The sequence below is a fragment of the Orcinus orca genome, chromosome 3 (genome assembly GCF_937001465.1).
Source record: "Orcinus orca chromosome 3, mOrcOrc1.1, whole genome shotgun sequence".
NCBI classification, from domain to species: Eukaryota; Metazoa; Chordata; class Mammalia; order Artiodactyla; family Delphinidae; genus Orcinus; species Orcinus orca.
In genome coordinates, this window is record NC_064561.1 from 171,031,825 (window position 1) to 171,054,088 (window position 22,264).

The window sequence follows — 22,264 nt, forward strand, 5'->3', positions numbered from 1 at the left end:
GGAAGGTGAGCTAAGACTCGGATATTTTCTTGTCCTTGTTTTCATTTCAGGCCCTGCGAGCAGCTGGCAGAAGTGCCTTTCCACTGCCCACCACTCAGGATTCCCTCTGTAACTTCTCACACCCCGCAAGGCTGCCCTGCACCCCCAATTACAGATGAGGACTTAGGCAGAGAAAAGCAAAGCGACTCCACTAAGGCGTTGCAGCAACACCAGAGCTAGGACCCAGGTCTCTTTACACAAAGGCCTTTCCTCGTCAATAGCTTCATTGTAACATTTTATTTAGAAACAATTATAGATTCACAGGAAGTTGCCATGAAGGTAAAGAGAGGCCTGTACACCCTTCACCGGCTGTGTCCCCAGTGGTAACATCTTATACAACCGCAGAAAATACCACAACTAAGAAACGAACACTGACTTTTCTTCCATCCACAGAGTTGATTCTGATTTCACCAGATTGACACGTACTCGTTTGTGGGTGAGGTTAATAGGTTTGAACGGGCCCGTGGAGTAATTTTGAGTCCGCTTATTGCAGAGAAAGGCATCAATATGAAAGATGGCATCGCTGCAGACTTAGAAACCTAGTTGTTTTTTCATTTGTCTTCATTTTTAATTCTTTTGAAAGAGGATACACATAGGTGAGGTTTTTTTTAAATTCAAACAGTGGGAGTAAAGTGACTTTTCCTCCCAGCCATGATCCCCGGTTTACCCATTTTCCTTCCCCAGAAACAGCTATTTTTACCATTTTCTGGAATATCGTTCCAGAAATGTTCCGAGCATACACTCACGTAAATATTCCCACCCCTTCCCTTTTAAAAAATACATAAAAGCATAAATTCTTTTGCACCTTGCTTTTTTCCCCAGAATATTTTAGATGTGATTCCACATGATACCTCTAGAGGCGCCTAATCCTTTTAGTGTCCTAGACAGCTTTGGAGAGAGGAAAGAAAAGAGGCCCCTTGATTCCTCTCTTAAAATAGTTCAGAAATGTAAGAAAGCAAACTCTTATGTATAAGACTTTTTACTCAGCACCTTAAGTTGAGATCACATACACACTTATAGTAAAATTCTGTATTTAATCTATCTCATCCATTGGGATCTTTGATATATTCTAGAAGTACGTTTATGTCTACTGGGTATAAAAGTACGTGCTTTAGAGAGCATGAAAATCCTCACCCACCAAAGCTTACTATCTAATAGGGACCAAAACAAGCACACGTAAAACTAAATTTAACCAGCACCTTTATGCCTGTTTTGTACAATTGACCAGAGAAGCATCATTGACATGAGGGGAAATATTGGACCTGGATTCCAGATTTGGCATTGCGATTTTCGGAGTATATAATTTTGATCTTTTAGGTCAGGGGTCAGGAAACTACAGCCCAAAGGCCAACCAGCTTTTTTTTTTTTTTTTTTTTTTTTTTTTTTAATGCCGTACGCGGGCCTCTCACTGCTGTGGCCTCTCCCGTTGCGGAGCACAGGCTCCGGACGCGCAGGCTCAGCAGCCATGGCTCACGGGCCCAGCTGCTCCGTGGCATGTGGGATCTTCCTGGACCGGGGCACGAACTCGTGTCCCCTGCATCGCAGGCGGACCCTCAACCACTGCGCCACCAGGGAAGCCCCCCAACCAGCTTTTTAAATAAAGTTTTATTGGAACAGATCTCTACCTGTTGATTTGTGTGGTGTCTAGAGGTGTGATTTCCCTACAACAGCAGAGTTGACCATTTGTGACAGGACCTCCTGCAAAGCTGAACGTACTTACTCTCTGGGCCTTTGTAGAGTTTGTAGACCCCTGTTTTAGATGATTCTACAAGTATACCATCTCCTTTATAACCAATCGTTGGCTCTAGAATTTTGATTCCACACGTTAGTCAAGGAATATAGTCTGCAGGTCGGAGACGGTTGCTTTGTGCTTCTTGTCAACTATATTGAATGACCTCCCTGGTTTCCCTCCCTGCATTTCTCATCATAGATTGGCTTAGCATCACCCCTCGTTTCTACTTGATCAGTACCGAGATTTTGACTAGAGCTTCTCCAGGACAGAAACTGTCTTCCCCACACACACTCCAAGAAAGCCAGCACGGTGCCCGCCGGGAGCGTCACGGGCTGAGCTTAGCCAGACATAGTGAACGAGTCCCAGCCTCAGCTCTCGAGAAGTTCCGGAGATCAGACAAATTCAGGTGAAAACGCTAAATGCCCACCCAAGGTCACACAGCAGGGGGCGGGCGAATTTCAGGAAGTAGCGTTCCAGGGGCCCAAAGCAGGGGGGTGGATGTGGCTGGGATGGGGGGTGGGGGAACCCGAGGGGAAGAGGTGGGGCATCTTCATCTGGTCTTGCCCTACGGCAGGGGCTAAGGATTCCTGGAGCATGAGCACGGGGGTGGAGGTGTCAGGGCAAAGGTCAGAAGCCATGCCACGGCCCCCTCTGCCCCAGCCCCAGATGGCATCTTCACTGGCCTCTAGGCTTCCACCCTTGGTACCCTTCACCTCCCTCCCTGACCTGTGTAGGCTGTTCTCCACAGACCAGACGCCCAGAGGTATCTTTATCAAACATAAATCCAAAATATCCCTCTTCTACTTAAAACTCTCCTGTATCCTTCTAACCAAAAGATGCATCTCTACTACGTGCCCTGTGTTTTCCATCCCACTTGTCTCCGGCCTTGTCTCATGCACGCTCTACCTCACCCATGTTTCAGCCCATAAGCTGGCTCTTATCTGGCAGCACATATCTCGGCCCTGCTTTCATTTTGCCCCCCTTTTGTCAGTCCCCCAACTTAGAGCATCTGCTGCTCAGCAGTGGGAAGGTGACCCTGACATTTCCTGCTGAGACCCAGTGTCTGTACTCAGGATGACAGGAGCTGTAATTCCCAGGCACCCGGAGCCCTGGCAGCAGTTCATTTACGGGCTCCCCAGGGGAAAACAGTCCCACTTGGTAATGTTTGCTGATTCTCATGGTGGCAATATTCCCACCATGGCTGACTTCAAGCTCCAAGGTGACGTCACTGAACGCAGAGTTGAAACGACATGCACGGTCGGCTCTCCAAAGCTGGCAGAAGCTGGGTCCTGCGCCCCATGGAAAGGACACATCAATAATAACGTTTCAGTAAAAATCAACATCTTATTCAGAGGAAAACCTCTGAAGGAAGTAAAAAAGAAGGCGCTTAGAAAGCCTGAAGCATTTTGAGTGAGGGAAGATTACGTGGAAAAAGTAAATATGTTTTCAGAGGATGTATTCGTTGCCTATATTTAGTTTTCCCAAGAACTTTTATTTTCTCTTTCAAGTAATAACAGGATCGAGTTGATTAGCAGTTTGCGACATAAACAGGGTCTACTGCCTCTGAGGCATCCAGACGTTTGCTCGGTGGGAACCAATTGCTAGTTCTCACCATTCCCTCCTGACACGCCAGGAAAGAGAATGAATAATTCCTATAACTCTGATCTCTTGGCGGAATTGTTCTTTGTAAGTTTACTTAGTGACTTGACACTGAGGAAATTTAATAGGCCTCTTGATTAGAGATAAGAAAACCCCAAGGATCAACACCAACCAGAACATAATTTAATTAACTTTAATTTACTAAGTATTTACTAAATTCTTGCTCTTTGAATAAAAAAGCCAAACACTCTCTCAGTGGGGTTTGCAAAGGAAACCAAAGAACTGTCTTAAGTTGCTTAGAGCCCAGTTGGAGATAAAATATATAAATATATGAAATAGGAAGTCGATTTGTATCAGAGCAAGAGTATATGGACCATTGCATATGTGTTGAAAGGTCCAGAAAACAAGAATGCTAGGAGGAGGGTTTTCAAAGGTGAATATCGAGCCGAAAAATGCATGTTCGTGATGTGTAGTCCGAACTCATGCCCATGGAACAACGAATGAAGAAACTCCATGAGGCAGAAGGGAGCAAAGTGTGGATTTCTAAGTAATTCCTTCTTATGCTCTCCTTTCACTGTGTTTTTCCCTCGACCATCTCTCTGATGTGACCGGCATTTGTTACCATTTGCTCAGCACGTGTTACGGTGCCTGGTACACCACGACCATCATCTTATTGTGTCCTCCCAGTGACCACGATGTAGGTGTTGGCAAACCTATTGTACGTGGAGGATATTGGGATTTAGAAAGTAATTTATTTAACTAGCTGTAACAGCTTGGCTGTGTTAACAAGTCACTCCAAAATCCAGTGGCCGAAACAACAGTCCTTTATTGAGGGCATGATTCTATAGGTGGGCAGTTTGAGCTGGGCTCAGCTGGGCAGTTCCCTGCTGGGCTCACTCATGACTCTGCAGGCCAGCTGCACAAAGATCACCTTCGTTGATCTTACCTTGGCTTCCTCCTGTGTCTGGGGCCTCAGATGGGATGGCTGAGCTCTGCTCCGTGGGATCTCCCATCCCCCCGCTTAGCTGGCATTGGCGGATTCACATGGCCTTTGGCAAGGTCTCAAGAAAGCTAGGAGGGACAGGCAAAGTCTCGTGAGGCTTAGGTTTAAAACAGGCACATGGTTAATTCTGCCACATTCTATTGGCTAAAGCAAGACCCAGTGCCAGACCAGAACCAAGAGATGGGGAAACACACTCCATGGTTAATGGAAGCTTTGCAGAGTCACTCAACCAGAGGTTGGAGAACTGTGGCTCCTTTTATAATCTGCCACACTGACTGAAAAATCACAAAACTACAGTGGACAGAGGATTCACACCCGGGTTCGTCTGACGCTGAAATCTCGCTCTTATCACAAAGCTATGTTAAAATCCAAATACTTCCTCTCTGTTTCTTTACAGGGCCACACGCATCCTCTGTGGCCTCGTTTACCACCATCCCACTACCGGCTTCCTCTAATTAGACATGCACTGTCAATGTAAACAGACACATGCCCATACTACTCCCTTTTCCAAATGTCTTCTATTTTTCTCTTGCCTGAGATGACCTTTCTCCCGCTCATATTTTCTTCATCGGTGACAACCTAGATTTTAATTCCTCCACAAAGCTCCCTGCTGCAGAGACAGCTAACCGTTCCCCAGTCACCTGTCCATTCTCTCCTTTTACCGTCGGATGCTGAACTACAGAACACATTTCCCAGCCGCTGGCTTTAAATCACCCTTCATGCAAAAACCCACTCCCTCCCTCTCAAGACTCGTCAGTCTTATCTACCGAGGCATCAGGTTCAGGCTGGAGGCCCAGGACCTTGTCATCGGAATCAAGCTCTGGTGTGAATGAGGCTCCGTGGGTGTGGTCCCACCTACAGCTCGTTGATTAAATTCTTGCTTCCTGGAAGATCTGTGCACTAAAGAGACAAGTCTTCTGTTCTTTACATACGATGATGGGACTGGCATACAATAACAGCTATGGACACTAATTTTACAAAAAGAGGGAAATGGGGCTTCCCTGGTGGCACAATGGTTGAGAGTCCGCCTGCCGATGCAGGGGACACGGGTTCGTGCCCCGGTCCGGGAAGATCCCACATGCCGTGAAGCGGCTGGGCCCGTGAGCCATGGCCGCTGAGCCTGCGCGTCCGGAGCCTGTGCTCCGCAACGGGAGAGGCCACAACAGTGAGAGGCCCGCGTACCGCCAAAAAAAAAAAAAAAAAGAGGGAAATGGGAGGCACATAATAGTCACTAATCCATGGCATGGAAAAAGAAGGATGACTCGGAGGGTATACCCAAGAACCCATGGAGACTGATTCCTAGTCAGTGGAACTGAGTCCTAATCGTGGAACTGGCAACATATGTTCAGCTGGATTTCAGAAATGCATGAAGGAGAAATGTCGACAGTTGGGGCCAGAGGACCAATCATGGTGGCTTTAAACGCATCCACAAATTCTCTGGTAACCCTCCCATGAGAAGGTGGAGTCTGATTCTCCTCTCTTTCTAACAAATAGAATGTGACAGAAGGGACAGCGTTCAACCTCCAAAGCCAAGTCATGAAAATGGACACAACAGCTTTTGTTTGACTCTCTCGGAACATGTGCTTTCGGAGCCCCGACAGTCACCGTGCTGGAGAGACAATGTGTGGAGAAGCTTGGGGAGAAAGATGCCTGCAGCACCAAACGTCAGCTAATCCTACAAACAAAAATATGTTGGAGATAGGAGGAAACGGGTTTATAACGCAATTTATTATACAGGTGAGGGAGGTAGATTCAGCACTTTTAATTTCATGGCCCTTCCTCTTCAATGATGCTTAGTGTAAAGAAAAATCTAATTACTAAAATGAAACAAAATACATCCTTTGACGACAAAGGAAGTCCCATTTATTGGTTAGTAGGAAGCCTCTGCTGAAATGTTTATTTTGTCTTTTAAACCATCTGGCCTTCTGTTGCTTGGTAGAACCATGAATTTTTTAAAAGTAAATTTCTGCTGCTGTTCACCCAGAGCATGCTACCTAGAATCTTCCATGTGAGATGGCAAGTTGATACCTGCCATTAAGGTCACCTCTCCTTCCCCAGCTTCTGCACAAATGACCCTTTGTCATTCAGGCCTCGGTTTAAGTGTCAACTCCCTAGAAAAGCCTTTCTTCACCACCAGATATAAGATGGCTAGACTTTATTGCATCACTGGCCACTACATGATATTTTCTTGTTTAATTGTCTATTGTCTGTCTTCCCCAGTTAGAACGTAAGCTCCGTGAGAGCAGAAATGTTTTCTTATTTATTACTGTGACTCTGTTAACTAGAACCGAACTAGAACTGAACATAGTAGATGCTCAGTAATTATTTCTTGAATAAATGAATAAATGTTGATTTTCAGTGCGGGAGGGGGCACCCCAGCTGAGATTCCCTGGAGGACAGAGCCCAAGGCAGAGATTAACTGCTGATGCTTGGGAAGTGCAATCCCAGGGCAGCAAGGGTAAGCCAGTGAGGCAGAGAAGGATGGGAAGCCACGCAAAGGACCATATCACCGTGCCCACTGCAGTTTCCCATGAGCCACCAAGAGACCCAGCCAGGCGTTCAGCAGGAATCTCTCTGTGGCCACATGGGACATCTCTGCACAGGCTCTCCAGGGAATTCCTGCCCCAGAGCACTCCTCCAGGGAGAGGAAAAAAAAAAAAAGTCTCTTCCTGGCTAGGTCCTGCCTTTTGGTTCCCATTTGTTGAATTTCACTATGTGGGGAGTCAGCTCCCTCACCTTTCCATGTCATCTGGTGCCTTTTTCTTTTTTAATATTTATTTATTATTTAATTTGTTTGCACTGGGTCTCAGTTGCAGCACGCGGGACCTTTTAGTTGCAGCATGCGGACTCCTTAGTTGCGGCATGCCTGCGGGATTTAGTTCCCTGACCAGGGATCGAACCCGGGGCCCCTGCATTGGGAGTGTGGAGTCTCACTCACTGGACCACCAGGGAAGTCCCTTTTTCTTTTTTTCTTGTTTTTTAATCTGATGCCTTTAAAAGCCGCGTGGGACTCCGCATCCCCCATGGTGGCAGGCTGAACAATGGGCCCCAAAGATATCCTCATCCTAACCCCTCCGACCTGTTCGGTTACCTTGTACAGCAAAAAAGACTTGGAAGATTGGATGAAATTGAGGATTTTGAGATTATTCTGGGTTATCCGCGTGGGTCCAATGTAATCACGTGTCATGAGGAGGCAGGAGATCAGATTCAGCAGTAGCAGACGAGAAGGAAGCAAGAGGTCGTAGTGAGGCAAACAAGGGGCCACAAGCCAAGGAATGCCAGCAGCCTCTGGAAGCTGGGAGAGGCGTGGAGTGGATTCTCCCTTGGAGCCCTCAGAAGGAAGCAGCCCAGCTGACACCTTGATGTAGCCCCGTGAGCCTCATTCCAGATGTCTGCCCTCCAGAACTGTAAGAAAATAAACGTGTGTTGTTTTAAACTACTGAGTTTGCGGTAACTTGTTCTAGCAACGATAGGAAACTAACACACATGCGCTACAGGGGGGGCACTGCCTCTAAATCTGTGTCAGGAGGATCCAAAGGCCTCAGACACACAGCCCGTCAGCCTCAAGGGGTGGAAAAGTGTGGGCCTGCAGGGTGGCTGTCAGCCATCTCGATGCTGAGAGCCTGGGTGATGGGCAAGGCCAGGGCACCTGAGGAGGTACATGACACAAACACAATACAGGGATAGGTATTTAAAATGACGGCTTATATTAAGACGTTGAGGACAGAGGAAAGATGTACATGCTGATTGCATTCATATTGCACTTTATTATACTTCATTTCCAGTTATGGTGAGGGATAGCTGCCCAGCTCTGTAAAACACCCCTGGGCCTCTCAGAGGGAATCTGATACTGTCCCGTCATCTGTATCTGCATCACACCATCACAAACATACCTTCAAATCTGGTAAAAATCTACTGAGGCAGAAACAATTTTATTTAATGTAGATTTGATATAGAATTAATAGAGAGCATGTGTTAGGGTAACTTTAGCAAACAAACTCCTACATTTTTTGGGGTTTTTTTTGCGGTATGCGGGCCTCTCGCTGTTGTGGCCTCTCCTGTTGCGGAGCACAGGCTCCGGACGCGCAGGCTCAGCAGCCATGGCTCACGGGCCCACCCGCTCCGTGGCATGTGGGATCTTCCCGGACCGGGGCACGAACCCGTGTCCCCTGCATCGGCAGGCGGACTCCCAACCACTGCGCCACCAGGGAAGCCCCGAACTCCTACATTTGGACTAACACTATTAAAGGTGATTTCTTGCTTATGTAACAGTCCAATATGGGCATCATGTTGGGAGGTTCTGCTCCTGTGGTTATTCCGGGGTCCAGGCTGACGCAGGCTATGCCTTCTTCCACATTTACCTTCCAAGGTCACCTTCGGCAGAAACAGATGGCACAGAAGGAGAAGTTGATTGGATAAGGACGTACACCTCTTAACCTACTCAGCCTAGACGTGTTATCACTTCCGCTTATAATCCTCTAGCAAGATCTAGCCACGTAGCATTACTTCTATGCAGGGGATGCCGGGAAATGTAGTTCCAGGCTTTTCAGTAACAACAGTATGTTATATAAGGGGAGACTGAAACTTTGGTGGACAGCTGCCCCTCTGGACAAGAACTATTCATGAAGACTCTTTCCCCCCCGAATATGGAAAACTCTTCCCCCAGCCAAAAAAAGAACACTCAAGGGAATTAACTCAAAATCCGATTAGTTACTGAATCCCCAGGAGCAAGACAGATGGGTAACCAATGAGAGATTGCTCAACTGTACAATGAAAATAAGTCAAGGAGGTATGATCAGAAGGCCAAGAGGCTACCATCCCAATAAAAAGTCATAATCACTTGCCCATCTTCCAGACCTGAGCCAGTGTTTGGACCCAGTTCCACTGACTGAAGAAAAGACTGTGTCCGCAGGAGGCAAGCCACAAGTGTATGTGGTCCTGGGTCTCCTAATCCTTCAGCAAAGGATTTCTTGGGCAACTGAACTCTGAAGGTTACCCAAGTATTTTGATGACTACTGGGCAAGGTCTTTTAGTAGACATTAATACCTAGAGACACTAATCACCATCACTGGCCTCTGATAGAGTACAGGAATATTGGGTCTGGCCTAGAAATGGAGACCTGGCCCAGATCCAACTTACAGTGGGTCCACTGTGTCTGTGGCCCCAGCTGGTGGTCATTTCCCGAGACCCCAAATGCTTGGTACAACTTCACACTGGTTCCTTGGCTTATGGGAAGACTACCAGAGTGCAGAGGGCCAAGGAGAATTCTCTCAAATGAATCCCTCCATGACCAGGATAGCAAGTCAAAACTGACATGGTGTCTCGGGGAAAATGGCAGAAATCACTGTCATCCCTAAAGAACTAGAGGATTCAGGGTGAGGCCCCCATCATGTGGCCTTTTAATGCACAAGTCTGGACTCTGTGAAAACCAAGTCAACCAAGCATCATCCCAATTGCTGTGCCAGATGTGGTCTCACTGCCAGGTCCGAACAGCTTGGCCTCAGTGCATGTTGTGTGTGATTTAACATTCATTCTTCCTTGAAATCCTGTTTTTTGAACTAATTTCAAGTGAACTGAAATCAGAATATACGACTGTATGTCTGAAGATACACAAGATATTTAGGAAAGGGTTAATTTTTTCAAGGAGAGCTATATAATTAAAACTTAATAAATGACTATGTATAATAATAAGTTATCCATATGGTACTTATTTGGCAAACTCAGTAATTCAGAACATGGCCAACAATCTGTGAGGAAGTAAAACCTGGCCTCGTAGCAGTAACTAGTAATTGTTCATCACCCAGATGCACTCTGCTCTCCTTGTTTCTTGAGCACGTCAAGCTGGTTCTAGCTTCAGGATGTTTTCACTCGCTGTTCCCTCCATCCGGCATGCCCCTGCCTCCAGAACTTCACATGACTAGGTGTCTTACCTCATTTAGGTCTCCGCTCAAAAGTCACTTTCCTGACCACCCTGTCCGTGAAAGCCCCCTCTTCTGAGTTAATTCTCTCTCTTTTTACCCTGTTCTGATTTTCTTCACTGCACTTAGCACAGGTTAGATTGTTAGGCTAATGGTCACTTCCTAATGAATTCCATGCTCTCATGTTGTCCCCTCTCATGACGATTCGGGGCTTAGCCATATGATTTGCCTTGGTCATTGGGACATTAGAAAGGGTGACCCAAGCAGAGGCCTGATAAGTGCTTGAACAATAGGAGATTGCCCTCATGGAACCCAACTGCCAAGGGAGGAGCCTGAACTAGCCTGCTGGAGAGGCCACAGGGGGACAACTGAGACATATCAGCTGACAGCCCCAGCCAAATGCTGTGTAGCATCTGCCAACTGATGGCAAAAGCATAAGTGAACCCAACACCATAGCATGGATCTCAGACATGCCGCTCCAGCTGGTCTCTCCCCAGTTGCCAACCCATGGAATCATGAGCAAATGAAAGCTGTTTGAGGCCACCAAGTTTCGGGATGGTTTGTTAGGCAGCAGTAAATTATACCTATCACTATTTGAAATGATATATCTATGTGAAGATTTGCTCATTGCCTGCCAACCCTTCTAAAATTTAAGCTCTATGAGGATAGGAATTTTATCTTGGGTACACTATGGTCCCCCTGTCTGTCTGGCCCATTGAGGCACCCAGAAGACATCTGTTGTTGAATGAATGAACAGTCTCTCGTGGTCTAGCCTCATCTGGTCCTATGGCTTCCAGTAAGATCTCTAAATTTGGCCCATTGGAAAGATCTGTCCCTGTGCATCTGTTCCAATTGACCACACAACATGACCAACTGAAATTCAACATTTTCCAAACTGATGTTATTTTTCTCCTCAAATTTGTCTCCAGCCTTTCTCCTCTATTCCGTAATTTAGTAATGGCACAAAAATATAACCAGTCTTTTAAGGGGCTGGGATGATGGTTAATTTTATGTGTCAACTTGGCCAGGCTTTGGTGCCCAGTTGTTTTATCAAATACCTCTAGATGGTGCTGTGAAGTTATTTTTTTAGGGGTGATTCACATTTAAATCAGTAGACTTTGAGCAAAGCAGACTGCCCTCCATAATGTGGGTGGGCCTCATCCAATCAGTTGAAGGCCTTAAGAGAAAAGCCTGAAATGCCCTAAGGAGGACAGAATTCTGTCTCCAGACTGCCTGCAGATTCAAGACTGAACATCAACTCCTGTGGGAATTCCCAGCCTCCCAGACCACCCTGCAGGCTTCGGACTTGCCTGTGTCCACAACTGCATGAGCCAATTCCTTAATTCCCCCTCCCCCTTTTCCCCGTACACACACACACACACACACACACACACACACAGACATTCTGTTGGTTCTGCTTCACTGGAGAACCCTAATACAGGGGTTATCTTGGACCACCTCCTCTCCCTCACTTCCCAACATTCATTCAGTCACCAGAGCCGACTGATGCTGTATACGACATGTCTCCTGCACCTACCCTTTCTCTGTCTCCACCTCCCCTGCCTTGGTTTAGGCTCTTAGCATCTCTCGCCTGTGCTATTACAAAAGTCCATTAACCAGTCTCTCTCCCTCATCTTCTCCCAATTCACCTGCCACTTCACCACCAGGGTTATCTTTCTAAGATAAGAATCAGATCACGTCACTTACTTCCAAAGCTTCCCCATCACCTACAGGATGCAACTCAAACTCCTCAGTGTAACATGAAATCTCTTCATCAACTAGCTTGACTCCCAGCTCCATCTCTCTTACTCCTCAATAAATACCCCAAATTCTAGCTATATTTAACTACCTGTGGATCCCCAAACATGTCGTGATACCTTCACACCTTCATGCTTTTGTATATTTTGTTCCATTTTCTTGGAATGTCTGCCAATCTGTTTTGAAAACATTCTGACCTCCTCTTCACATCCTAGCTCAAAGCTACTCTTTGTTCTGAAGCTGTCCCTGGATGCTTGGGCATAATTTTTAGACAGTGATAAAGATCTTTTCATAAATCTTGTTTTATTATATTGGCATTAATGTATGTGTCTGTATTTCTCAAAAGACAAGGGGCTCTTTGATGGCAGGGACTGTGTCTTATTCATAATTAGATCCCTAGTCCTAGTCTTTTGTTTAGCTCATAATAACCACTCAAAACATGTTGAGTCCCTGTTTATGTGTTCGATTTTAAGCTCTTTGAAGGCAGAAAACGTGTTGTTGTTTATCTTTGTATCACTCATGGTACCTCTCATAGGATCTTGTATATAGTTGATGTTCAATATAAGAAGATAGAATTACATAGATAGGCTACAGTTCTCTAGAGAAAGCAGAAATATTTCATTTCCTGTTGCTATGATTCCCATGCTCTGTTGTCACAGTGATTTTAAGTCAAGCAAGAGTTCTTGGAAAAGAGAAATTATCAAAGGTCATAGTCTCGGGCAAAAGGAACTAGAAGAGATCTGTGTTTAAAAAGAAAAAAAAAAAAAAAATATATATATATATATATATATATATATAAACGTTCTCTATTTCCTATTCTCTCATACAGTCTTCTAAAAAACATCTGTTTGAAAATGTTCAAGCCCACAGGAAAGTTGAAAGAACAGACCAACGAACACCCAGATACCCCTCACACAGATTCACCAGCATCTTGCTGCACCCATTTCCTCTCTCTATTTATATCTCTCTCTATATATATATACACACACTTCCTTTTTGCTGAAAGCAGATGGCTGCTCTTCTGGCATTTCACACCTAAATGGTGCATATTGCATCACTCAGAAGGAGGATATTCTCTCACACCACCATATCATTATCATGCCTAAGAAAAGCAGTATTGATTCAACAAGATCACCTACTATGCAGTCTGGACTCAAATTACCCTAATTTTCCCTCCAAATGTCCTTGATAACTATGTTTTTGGACCCAGAATCCAATCAATTTTCACACATTGACTTGGCTGTTATATTTCTTTATTCTCCTCAATCTCTTCCTCTGTTTTTTTTTGTTGTTAAATTTATTTATTTTATCTTTGGCTGCGTTGGGTCTTCGTCGCTGTGCGTGGGCTTTCTCTACTTGTGGCGAGCGGGGGCTACTCTTCGTTGCAGTGTGTGGGCTTCTCATTGAGGTGGCTTCTCTTGTTGCGAAGCATGGGCTCTAGGCTCACGGGCTTCAGTAGTTGTGGCTCGCGGGCTCAGTAGTTGTGGCTCGCGAGCTCTAGAGTGCAGGCTCAGTAGTTGTGGCGCACGGGCTTAGTTGCTCTGCGGCATGTGGGATCTTCCCGGAGCAGGGCTCGAACCTGTGTCCCCTGCGTTGGCAGACAGATTCTTAACCATTGCACCACCAGGGAAGTCCCTATTCTTTTTGATCCTTAAAGTTTCCCAGATTTGGTCAGTGGAATCCCTTTCAAGCTGGCTTCTGTGTCCTTTTGATATGAACTATTAAATTTTCTTTGAACTTATCTTTGCTTTCCAGCATGCAACACCTTCCTGACTCAGACCTACTATCAGCCAATTCTCTAAGGAGCCTTGGTTCTTTTTGGTAGAAAATAGTTAGAAACCAACACCTGCTCCCTAAGTGAGCTTATTGCCATGGGGTATTATTGATTCAGGCTCTTCATAGTTACTGATAGCTCCAATTAAAATCCTACACCACAACCCTTGATGATCTGTACTTGGGGCTCTTCTGCAAAGGATGGGCTTCTCACCTGAGGTTGCAGCAAAAGGACACCGAAGGAGAGATTCCCTTGCCAGTCAGCTAGTTGTAGCCCAGGGTGGCTGCCTGCCAGGCTTCTCAGAGCAGGCAAACTTTTGTACAGAAAGGGGAGGATCTCTCACAAGGGAGGGCAATGAACATTACCCAAATGAGCATTATCAAACCATCCACCTGGGACCCAATACTTACCTACCTGGGGATTTTTTAACATAAAATCAGCTTTTGAAGATTTTCTACTTAGGAATAAATTAAGGACAAAGCTGCTTTTGTAGTTTTCTCGAAGCAAATGACATCTTTCCAACTAAAAGCTACTTGACCAATTACCCCTGGAGAAAGGTCCCCCTTATTTCCTCTGAACAGAGTTCTCAGTGGAATGTTGTGGGTAAGCCACCCCTGTGGGGGAGACTACTTTCTGATTCAGCACACTGCAGAGGATTCTGTGAATTTCTATTAGTACACAAACTTTGGAATCTGTTGCCACTGCAATTTTTTTTTTTTTTTTTTGCAGTGCGCGGGCCTCTCACTGTTGTGGCCTCTCCCGTTGCGGAGCACAGGCTCCGGACGCGCAGGCTCAGCGGCCATGGCTCACTGGCCCAGCCGCTCCGCAGCATGTGGGATCCTCCCGGACCGGGGCACGAACCTGTGTCCCCTGCATCGGCAGGCGGACTCTCAACCACTGCGCCACCAGGGAAGCCCGCCACTGCAATTTTTGCACGTGGTACATCTTCCTGTGAGATACTGGGTGATGATTACAAAATGGCTGGACATAGTATCCAGATTCCCACAGAGATATCCCCACCCCGGGTCTCGACTAGAGTTATCTCAAGTCATTTCCACAACAGTCTTGAGACTCAGGTATTATTCCTGTTTTAAAAGATGAGGAAACCAAGACTCGGAGAGTCTGTGTTAGAACACAAAGCCAGAGAGCTACTATATTTAACTGATGCTAAAGTGTCGTAGATTTTAAGGCATATTTCATTCCCAGGTATGTTAAAATGTGGGGGGGGAAAGGTGTGTTTTAGGATCAATAAAACATAATGGTTAGTGCCTGGACACTAGGATCTACAATCAAATTCAGATCTTCATGAATTTGAAACCCATGCTCCTTGCACTTGAGGAAGGATTTCCGGACAAGGGTCGGGCTGAGTTGCAGAGAGAGAAGCTAGGGCTGGAGAAGACGGGAAAAAGTTTAACCGTGTCAGCAAAGCCATGAATGTGAGGGCTTGCTTGGAGCGTGGACTCGGTGAAGAGTTCATCTGATTGGTGGAGAGTTCATCTGACGATAGTCAAGTGTCCAGATTAGCGAGCAGCTAATCTGCCTAAAAAGAAATACGACTTTTAGAGATGACCCAGGACTTTAGAAGGTGGCTTGTGATTTTGATTTAGCGGTTCTAGGTGACCGGACATCGTTGGAAGCATTTGGGTGGGTGTCCCATGTTGAGAGCTGTGTTTTAGAGGAGACGTGTACGGTGTGGATCGGAAGAGACGGAAGCACGGGGCTACTGCAATTTAGACAGGCAGCAAGTGACGAAGCTTGGACAGGGAAGGTGGCTCTATTTTGAGAAGAAGCGTTCTCAGCGGCTAGTGACAGATGAGAGATGGATGGGGAACCTGTATAATTTATCATCCAAACCCGACACCTTTGAGAAAGAAAACGAAGTGCTATTAATAACCACGCCGGGGCCTTCCCTGGTGGCGCAGAGGTTAAGAATCCGCCTGCCAGTGCAGGGCACACGGGTTCGAGCCCTGGTCCGGGAAGATCCCACATGCCGCAAAGCACGGCGAGCCACAACTACTGAAGCCCACGTGCCTAGAGCCCGTGCTCCGCAACAAGAGAAGCCACCGCAATGAGAAGCCTGCGCACTGCAATGAAGAGTAGCCCCCGCTCATCGCAACTAGAGAAAGCCTGCACGCAGCAACGAAGACCCAACGCAGCCCAAAATAAATAAATAAACTTATTTTAAAAAAATAACCATGCCAGACAATAGGCATAAGCCAGGACTGTCGTGGGCGACCCTGACGTATGGTCGCTCCACACAGAGAAAGGAGTGACCAGAATCAAAACTCACTCCGGTATTTCTTGCCCTGGGGACTGTGGGTTACTGTGGTTTCCTGAGCAGTTGTTAAAGCTCCTTCTTGTGCCAGGGTGGTGGCTGTCTTTGTGATCCCCCCCTGTCTTCCCCAACAGGGCTTGTGAGGAATCAGACAGCCCCACACGGGATGGGTTAAGAAACAAGCTTAACTCATAAGGAACAAGGACCCACTGGGGTAGACGTTCCCGAAGGAGTCTCTTCCCTCCAACTCTGTCACCTCCCTTCCTTATAGGGCAAGAGCAAGAACTACCTCATCAGTGGGAGAAAAAACGGTCTATAGGTGCACTGGATGCCAGCGGTTGGCAGAGTTTGGGAAATCCAGCGGCCCAGCACCTGGGGAGCTTGAGGCCACTGAGCCTGTGGGACCCTGAGTTCATAGGCATCTTCTCCCTGGAGAAAGGAGAAAGGCCTTCGGTCCCAGCCAGGCCCTTGTCCCTGCAACCCAGAGGAAGCTCCCAAGGCTGTTCTGGGGGGCCTGATTTAGGGCAGAGGCGGGACAGGAGAGTGCAGTGGGGTAGACAGAAACCATCAATTTGCAATAAATTGGCCTCCAAGCAAATGTACCATACTGTGAACTGTATCAAATATAATCTCCAAACTCCTCTGACAGCTCAGGAGTCCTGTAGAGCTTAAGTGTGCCCATGAACAGCCCTGGCTGTGCCCGTTCATGCACGGGTCTAAGAGGATGCATGTGACACAGCCTGACTGCATGATCTCAACAGGGCCCGGGCCACTATCCCAGCCTAAAAAGTCACCAGGTTTTGTGCCTGATTTCTAATGAACTAAAATTAGTCACAGGTGACAAGCCAAATACAGGCTCTGAAGGGATGTCTGTGGGATGTAACGCAGCGATTCCAGTACATTCCACGAGTCTAATTTTAGCTTAGAGAATACCCCTGAGACTGAAGGCCTGATTTGGAGACCTGCATTTAGAGACGAGCACATCGCGGTTTTGCTTTGATGATGGACATCAAGCTGGGGCCTCGGGAGACTGGAATTTTGAGTCTATCCCTTCTCTCGGTAAAAACAAAGACACGACGATAAAAAAGAAAATCCACCAATTTCAGGAATCCTCCGCCGCTCACAGAATTGTGTCTGAACTTGGCTACTGATACCCAAAACTCCCTCTGTCTGTTTGTCCGGAAGTCTCATCACATCCTCTGAGCCCCACAGTCCATCTGATCTGGCGTCTGAACTCACCGCGGCCGGCCTGCCCTCTGGCAAGTTTTTGTACAGGTCACTCCCTCCACCTGGATCCTGTCCAGGATCCCCTGTGCCCACCTGCCTAACCGGCCTTTCCGAAGATGTCCCAAACTTGTTCCTCATCTTCCCCCCTCTCCTAGCGAGGGGCAAGGAAAGTCTCTTCCAGTGTCTCTGCCGGGTTCTATGGAATCCATTGCCCCAGATACTTTCCTGAAACACAGACCAGGCCACTTTACTCTCCTGCTGAAGGCCCACCTAAGGCCCCAAAGCTCACACTCCTTAGCAGCCCATCGGGGGAGACAGTTGACTTCCGCACCAGCCCGCCAGAATCCTCAGAGTTTATACAGAGGCCTTAACGGGGCTCAGTTACATTGACCGTCCAAACGGTCTCAACACACCACACTGCTCTCTCATGGTTGCATCCTTGGGACAGCTCCGGCTGTGGGAACGGTGGGCAGAACATATCTTCCGAGGACAGGGGAGGGAGTGAGGCGCCTCCAATTGCCTGGTCCAGCTTGAGGCTCAGTTGGCGGTCACGTCCTCTCGGTGACCTCCTCCAACAGGACCGGAACGGTGGACCCGTCTGCTGAGTTGAGTGTAACCGCTAGGCAGGTGGGAAGGGCTCGGGAGTCAATGTTCTGAAATCATCCTTGCTGGTCACGTGTGTGTGTGTTGACGTGTGTGCCTGTGGGCAGATAAATGGTACCTTTTCGGGACATACTCTTGTAGCGTGACCTCAGGTTCCTTAAATTAACCTTCCTGAAGACTTGACAAAGCTCTTTTGTATATTATTAGGGAATAATACGTAAAACTGAGTACCCCAACTGGGTGTGGTTGGCCACCATCTTGCGGTTCATTTCTGGTTAGCACCTCCCTTACAGAATGCTTATCAAACACAGATTATTCTGGGTTGGATATTCCAATTCTAATAAGCACAACAGTCAACCCAAAACAGAAATAGCTAATTCCTTTTGTGAGCTGGGCCTTGGAAACCAGGCACACTCTTCCTTTCCAACCCCTCCGTTGCTGCGTGATGTTCCTATTTCTTTCTGCTTAGACTATTAGGTTCTCCCGACTCAGTGGCAAAAAAATTAGGGAAAGTTAGGAATACAGACTAGAGGATATGGTAAGAATAGGAGGGTAGAATTGCTTTAACAAAATTATCAATACAGACTAGAGGATATGGTAAGAATAGGAGGGTAGAATTGCTTTAACAAAATTATCAATACAGACTAGAGGATATGGTAAGAATAGGAGGGTAGAATTGCTTTAACAAAATTATCAATACAGACTAGAGGATATGGTAAGAATAGGAGGGTAGAATTGCTTTAACAAAATTATCAATACAGACTAGAGGATATGGTAAGAATAGGAGGGTAGAATTGCTTTAACAAAATTATCAGCACACAAAAATCTATCTGCAGGACTAATATAATACAACATCGATGCACGGCTCCTTCATTTAAGGACCTCCTGTAGGAGTCTAATATGAAACATTTTAGGGAAAAAAAGAAACCAATATTGGGGCATTTCCCTCTCATTCAAGGCTTAGCTTGGTGTTGCCAATGTGACCTCCTAGAGTGGGAATTAATTATTCATTGTTTTTCTCTCCTATTACAAGCTTTCTAGCTACTTTTGGAAGAGAAAAGCGAGTGGCCTCTTTTAAGAGTTCCTGTTCGTATTTTGGTTTTCTTTGCCTGAGCTGTTATTTTCTGAACTGTCCCTTAGATTCAATGGCTACAACTATTTTTATCTCTCTCTCTCTCTCCTTTTTTTTTCCCCTCTGACACATACCCATTTTCCTTGTTTTCCTCGGATCTATATTTTCAAGTCGTCTAGCTCATTACTGTTAATCACTCTGTCCCCAGGACACAGAGATGCAAAATTCAGAAGAGAATCTTAAACGGTAAGGTTACCCACAGGGGTTTTAAACGTGACATGTTGTTGAAACGAGGGGACAAGGTTTATTTTAAGCATCATTAGCATTATTTTTATGTAGTCTTAGCACTGAATACATTAGTCACACATCACAAAGATAAGTAGACAAAGAAAAAACACACAGTAGCACCCATTTATATGTCTAGGCCAGTGTCTACTCCTGTGACATTATCTGCTGGTAGATTAGAGGTCAGAGGTGAAAAAGACAGATTAGAGCAATCAGTCCAGTTTTTTTGTGCAAAACAGTGTTGGGTAACATTTTACTTTAAGAGAGAAGGAAAAGATTTCACAGAGCGGTGAGTAGGGAACTTTATCATTAAATGGAGAGAAGTGCTGCAAACCACATGTAGCAACTGAAGTTGAGCTTTTATGTGTCTTGGTTGTCAACAGCTTTCACTATCTCAACCTATCCTGACAACAATAATTAGAATTCCGGGGAGAAGGAGGAATGTGTCGGATATTGCAGACATGTTTCTGAAATCATATCATGCTGTTTTGGACAATGGGGATATCGGGTTCCTCACCTCCTCTGCCCTGCAATTCTTCCCTCCAGCTGTGGAGTCTAGGGACGAATCTCCGAATATTCGCAACCCCTGGGCTGTATCCAGTGCTAAGCAAAGGCCAGGTGACACAATAAAGCATCCTTTATCTTTCAAAAGGTCCTGCACTAGGACCAAGAGAGGGGGCAATACCCGGGGAAGGATGGTCTTTCTTTTGTGGAAAAAAAATACCGGGATTGTTTCCACATTGCTGTTTCATGCCTCCCTGGCCACTCTCTACCGGGTTGTCGCGATTCTTTTCAAAGACAAGTCAGAAACGTGAGACTCTGCGTTGCCGTCACGTCAAAAACCAAACTTCCTTCCACTAGTGGATCAGTCGAGGCCTTGGTGACCTCCTGCAAATATACATAAGGAACCGTACCTCCACCTGCAAGTCCATAACTTCACTCGTGTTGATTTCCCGAAAGAAATGACTGCCTCCCCTTCCCAACCTCCACTTTACTTCCTTACCATTCAGGGCAGATGCCGTCTATTCCAAAAAGCCCCTTGAAACCTGACTCCTCCACCCTGTCCCTAATTTTGGATGCACGACTTAAGTAAGGACTCTTAGCCCTGAGTGATTATTTCTGTCACAGCAGTTATCACGATTGTCACCGGCCTGTCCTAGGACTGTGAACTTCCTATGCGTGGAAGCCATATCCACAGAGCTGAGCCATATGTTGGGCACATAGTAGGTGCTCAGTAAACCTCTGAGTGAACTAGGAATACACCCTCTTGAGGTATAACCTACATACAGGAAAGTGCACACGTCTGCAATGTACTGAATTGCTACATATGTGTACACAGAGGTATAAACATATATAATGACCCCAGAGGAACACTATAGAACCTTCTCCAGAGGCTCCCTGGAAACCACAGGCTTTAATTGCTCTGGGAATGAGCCCCATCCATCCTGTGAAAGAAGGTTGGTTGCCAGTAGTGAACTCCAAGAGGATGTGAGATGCTCTGATTCATCACAGGTAGAATGCTCTGGATGGGGAAGGGACATTTTATTCCAGAGAAAAGTGACAGCGGGGATTAAAGAACAGAACCTTTAAAAAATGCAAATAGTGAAAAGGGAGCATAAACATTTACCTTTCTTCCCTTCCCCCCCGCACCCCGACACTCACCCGGAAGCACAAGAACCAGTGAGGCCCCGGAAGGAAGGTCTCAGGACTCTGTCACGCCCTCACAGCGCCTTACCCGTCCTGATACCTGTGGTGACCAGAGGGACTCTGAACGACCGAAATCAAGGCTGCCCAAACCTGTGTGACACACGCAAGGGGTCCTGCTTCTAAGCTCCCCGCTCACTTGTGCCTCGCACGGACCAGCGTGCGTTCTTGAGCCAGATGACGCTGCCCGCAAAGTCGGAGAGGAAGCCCCCAGACCCCTTCCCCATCACTGCGGCCGCTCGTGAACTGACCCAAAACGTTTTTGTTTTTGTTTTCCTTCCTTTCTCAATCCAACCTTTATATCATCACGTTATTCGCAGAGTACTGAAGACCTATGCTATGGGTGTGCAATCTGTCCCAGCAAGGGCACTGGGCCTGCGACGGGGGCGGGGGGCGTCGGGTCGCTGGCGGCGGAAATGCGCTGCCAGGGGGAGGGGTGCCCGTCACGCCCGGTAAGGCTGCGGGCTGGGCGATCGGTGGCTTGAGAAAGTGAGGATTCCAGTTGATTCCGCCCGTGGCCCTGACTCCCTTTTAGATAATGGCCGGGCGGCGGTGCTCTACTGCGCCGTCCCCCGCAGCTGGAAGGGAAAAGGCGGTCACGCTCCCTCGGTCCCGGGCGGGGTCCCCGCTACCCCCGGGACGCCACCCCGCTCGCACGCCGGGGCGGCTGGGGGAGGCCGCCCGGCCCCGCCCAGCCCCGCGCGAACTGGGCCGCACCCACTTCCCCCGGGAGGCGGCCCGCCGCGGCAGGGGCTGACGTCACAAGGCACCCAGCCGCCGGCGCCCCGCGGTGCGCGCCCAGCGCCGGGACCCGCCGCCCTCTCGGCGCGACACCTAGGCGCGCCCGCGCGCGTGCCCGTGCCAGTCCCCGCCCGCCAGCGCCGCCGAAGATGGCGAGCCCGGCGCCCCCGGAGCCCGCCGAGCAGGGATGCCCGGGTCCCGCAGCCGCCGAGCAGGAGCAGGCGCCGCCGCCGCCGCCGCCGCCGCCGCCGCCCCCCCGGGCTCCCCGCGAGGAGCAGGAGGGGGAAGCGCAGGAGGAAGGGGCGGCGGCGGGCGCGGGGCGGCAGGTGGAGGAGGCCGCCGGCGGGGTGGCCGCCGCGGTGACCTGGCTGCTGGGGGAGCCCGTGCTGTGGCTGGGCTGCCGCGCCGACGAGCTCCTGAGCTGGAAGAGGCCGCTGCGCAGCCTGCTCGCCTTCGTCGGGGCCAACCTGCTGTTCTGGTGAGAGCTCGGGGTGGGTGGGGACGCCGGGGAGGGCAGGTGACCTTGGGGCGCTC

General features: G+C 47.8%; 1 protein-coding gene and 1 long non-coding RNA gene across 3 annotated transcripts in view; one reads left to right on the plus strand and one right to left on the minus strand.

Annotated features, from left to right (window-relative positions):
• Window positions 1-16,005: 16,005 nt before the first annotated feature.
• LOC117203053 (uncharacterized) lies at window positions 16,006-21,706 on the minus strand. The gene is made up of 3 exons (XR_004485627.2): window positions 21,129-21,706; window positions 20,948-21,052; window positions 16,006-18,025 (listed from the first exon to the last, which is right to left on the minus strand). It is a non-coding gene; the product is annotated as an uncharacterized LOC117203053 (long non-coding RNA).
• Window positions 21,707-21,759: 53 nt separating this feature from the next.
• Window positions 21,760-22,264, plus strand: part of RETREG1 (reticulophagy regulator 1) — a 123,041-nt gene continuing 122,536 nt past the window's right edge. The window contains exon 1 of one of the 2 annotated variants that reach the window (XM_033436563.2): window positions 21,760-22,208. In XM_033436563.2, coding sequence (XP_033292454.1) covers window positions 21,880-22,208 — 329 coding nt within the window. In that variant the 5' untranslated portion in view covers window positions 21,760-21,879. The remainder of the gene's footprint in view (window positions 22,209-22,264) is intronic. The other variant, XM_004274475.4, reaches the window with a different exon arrangement.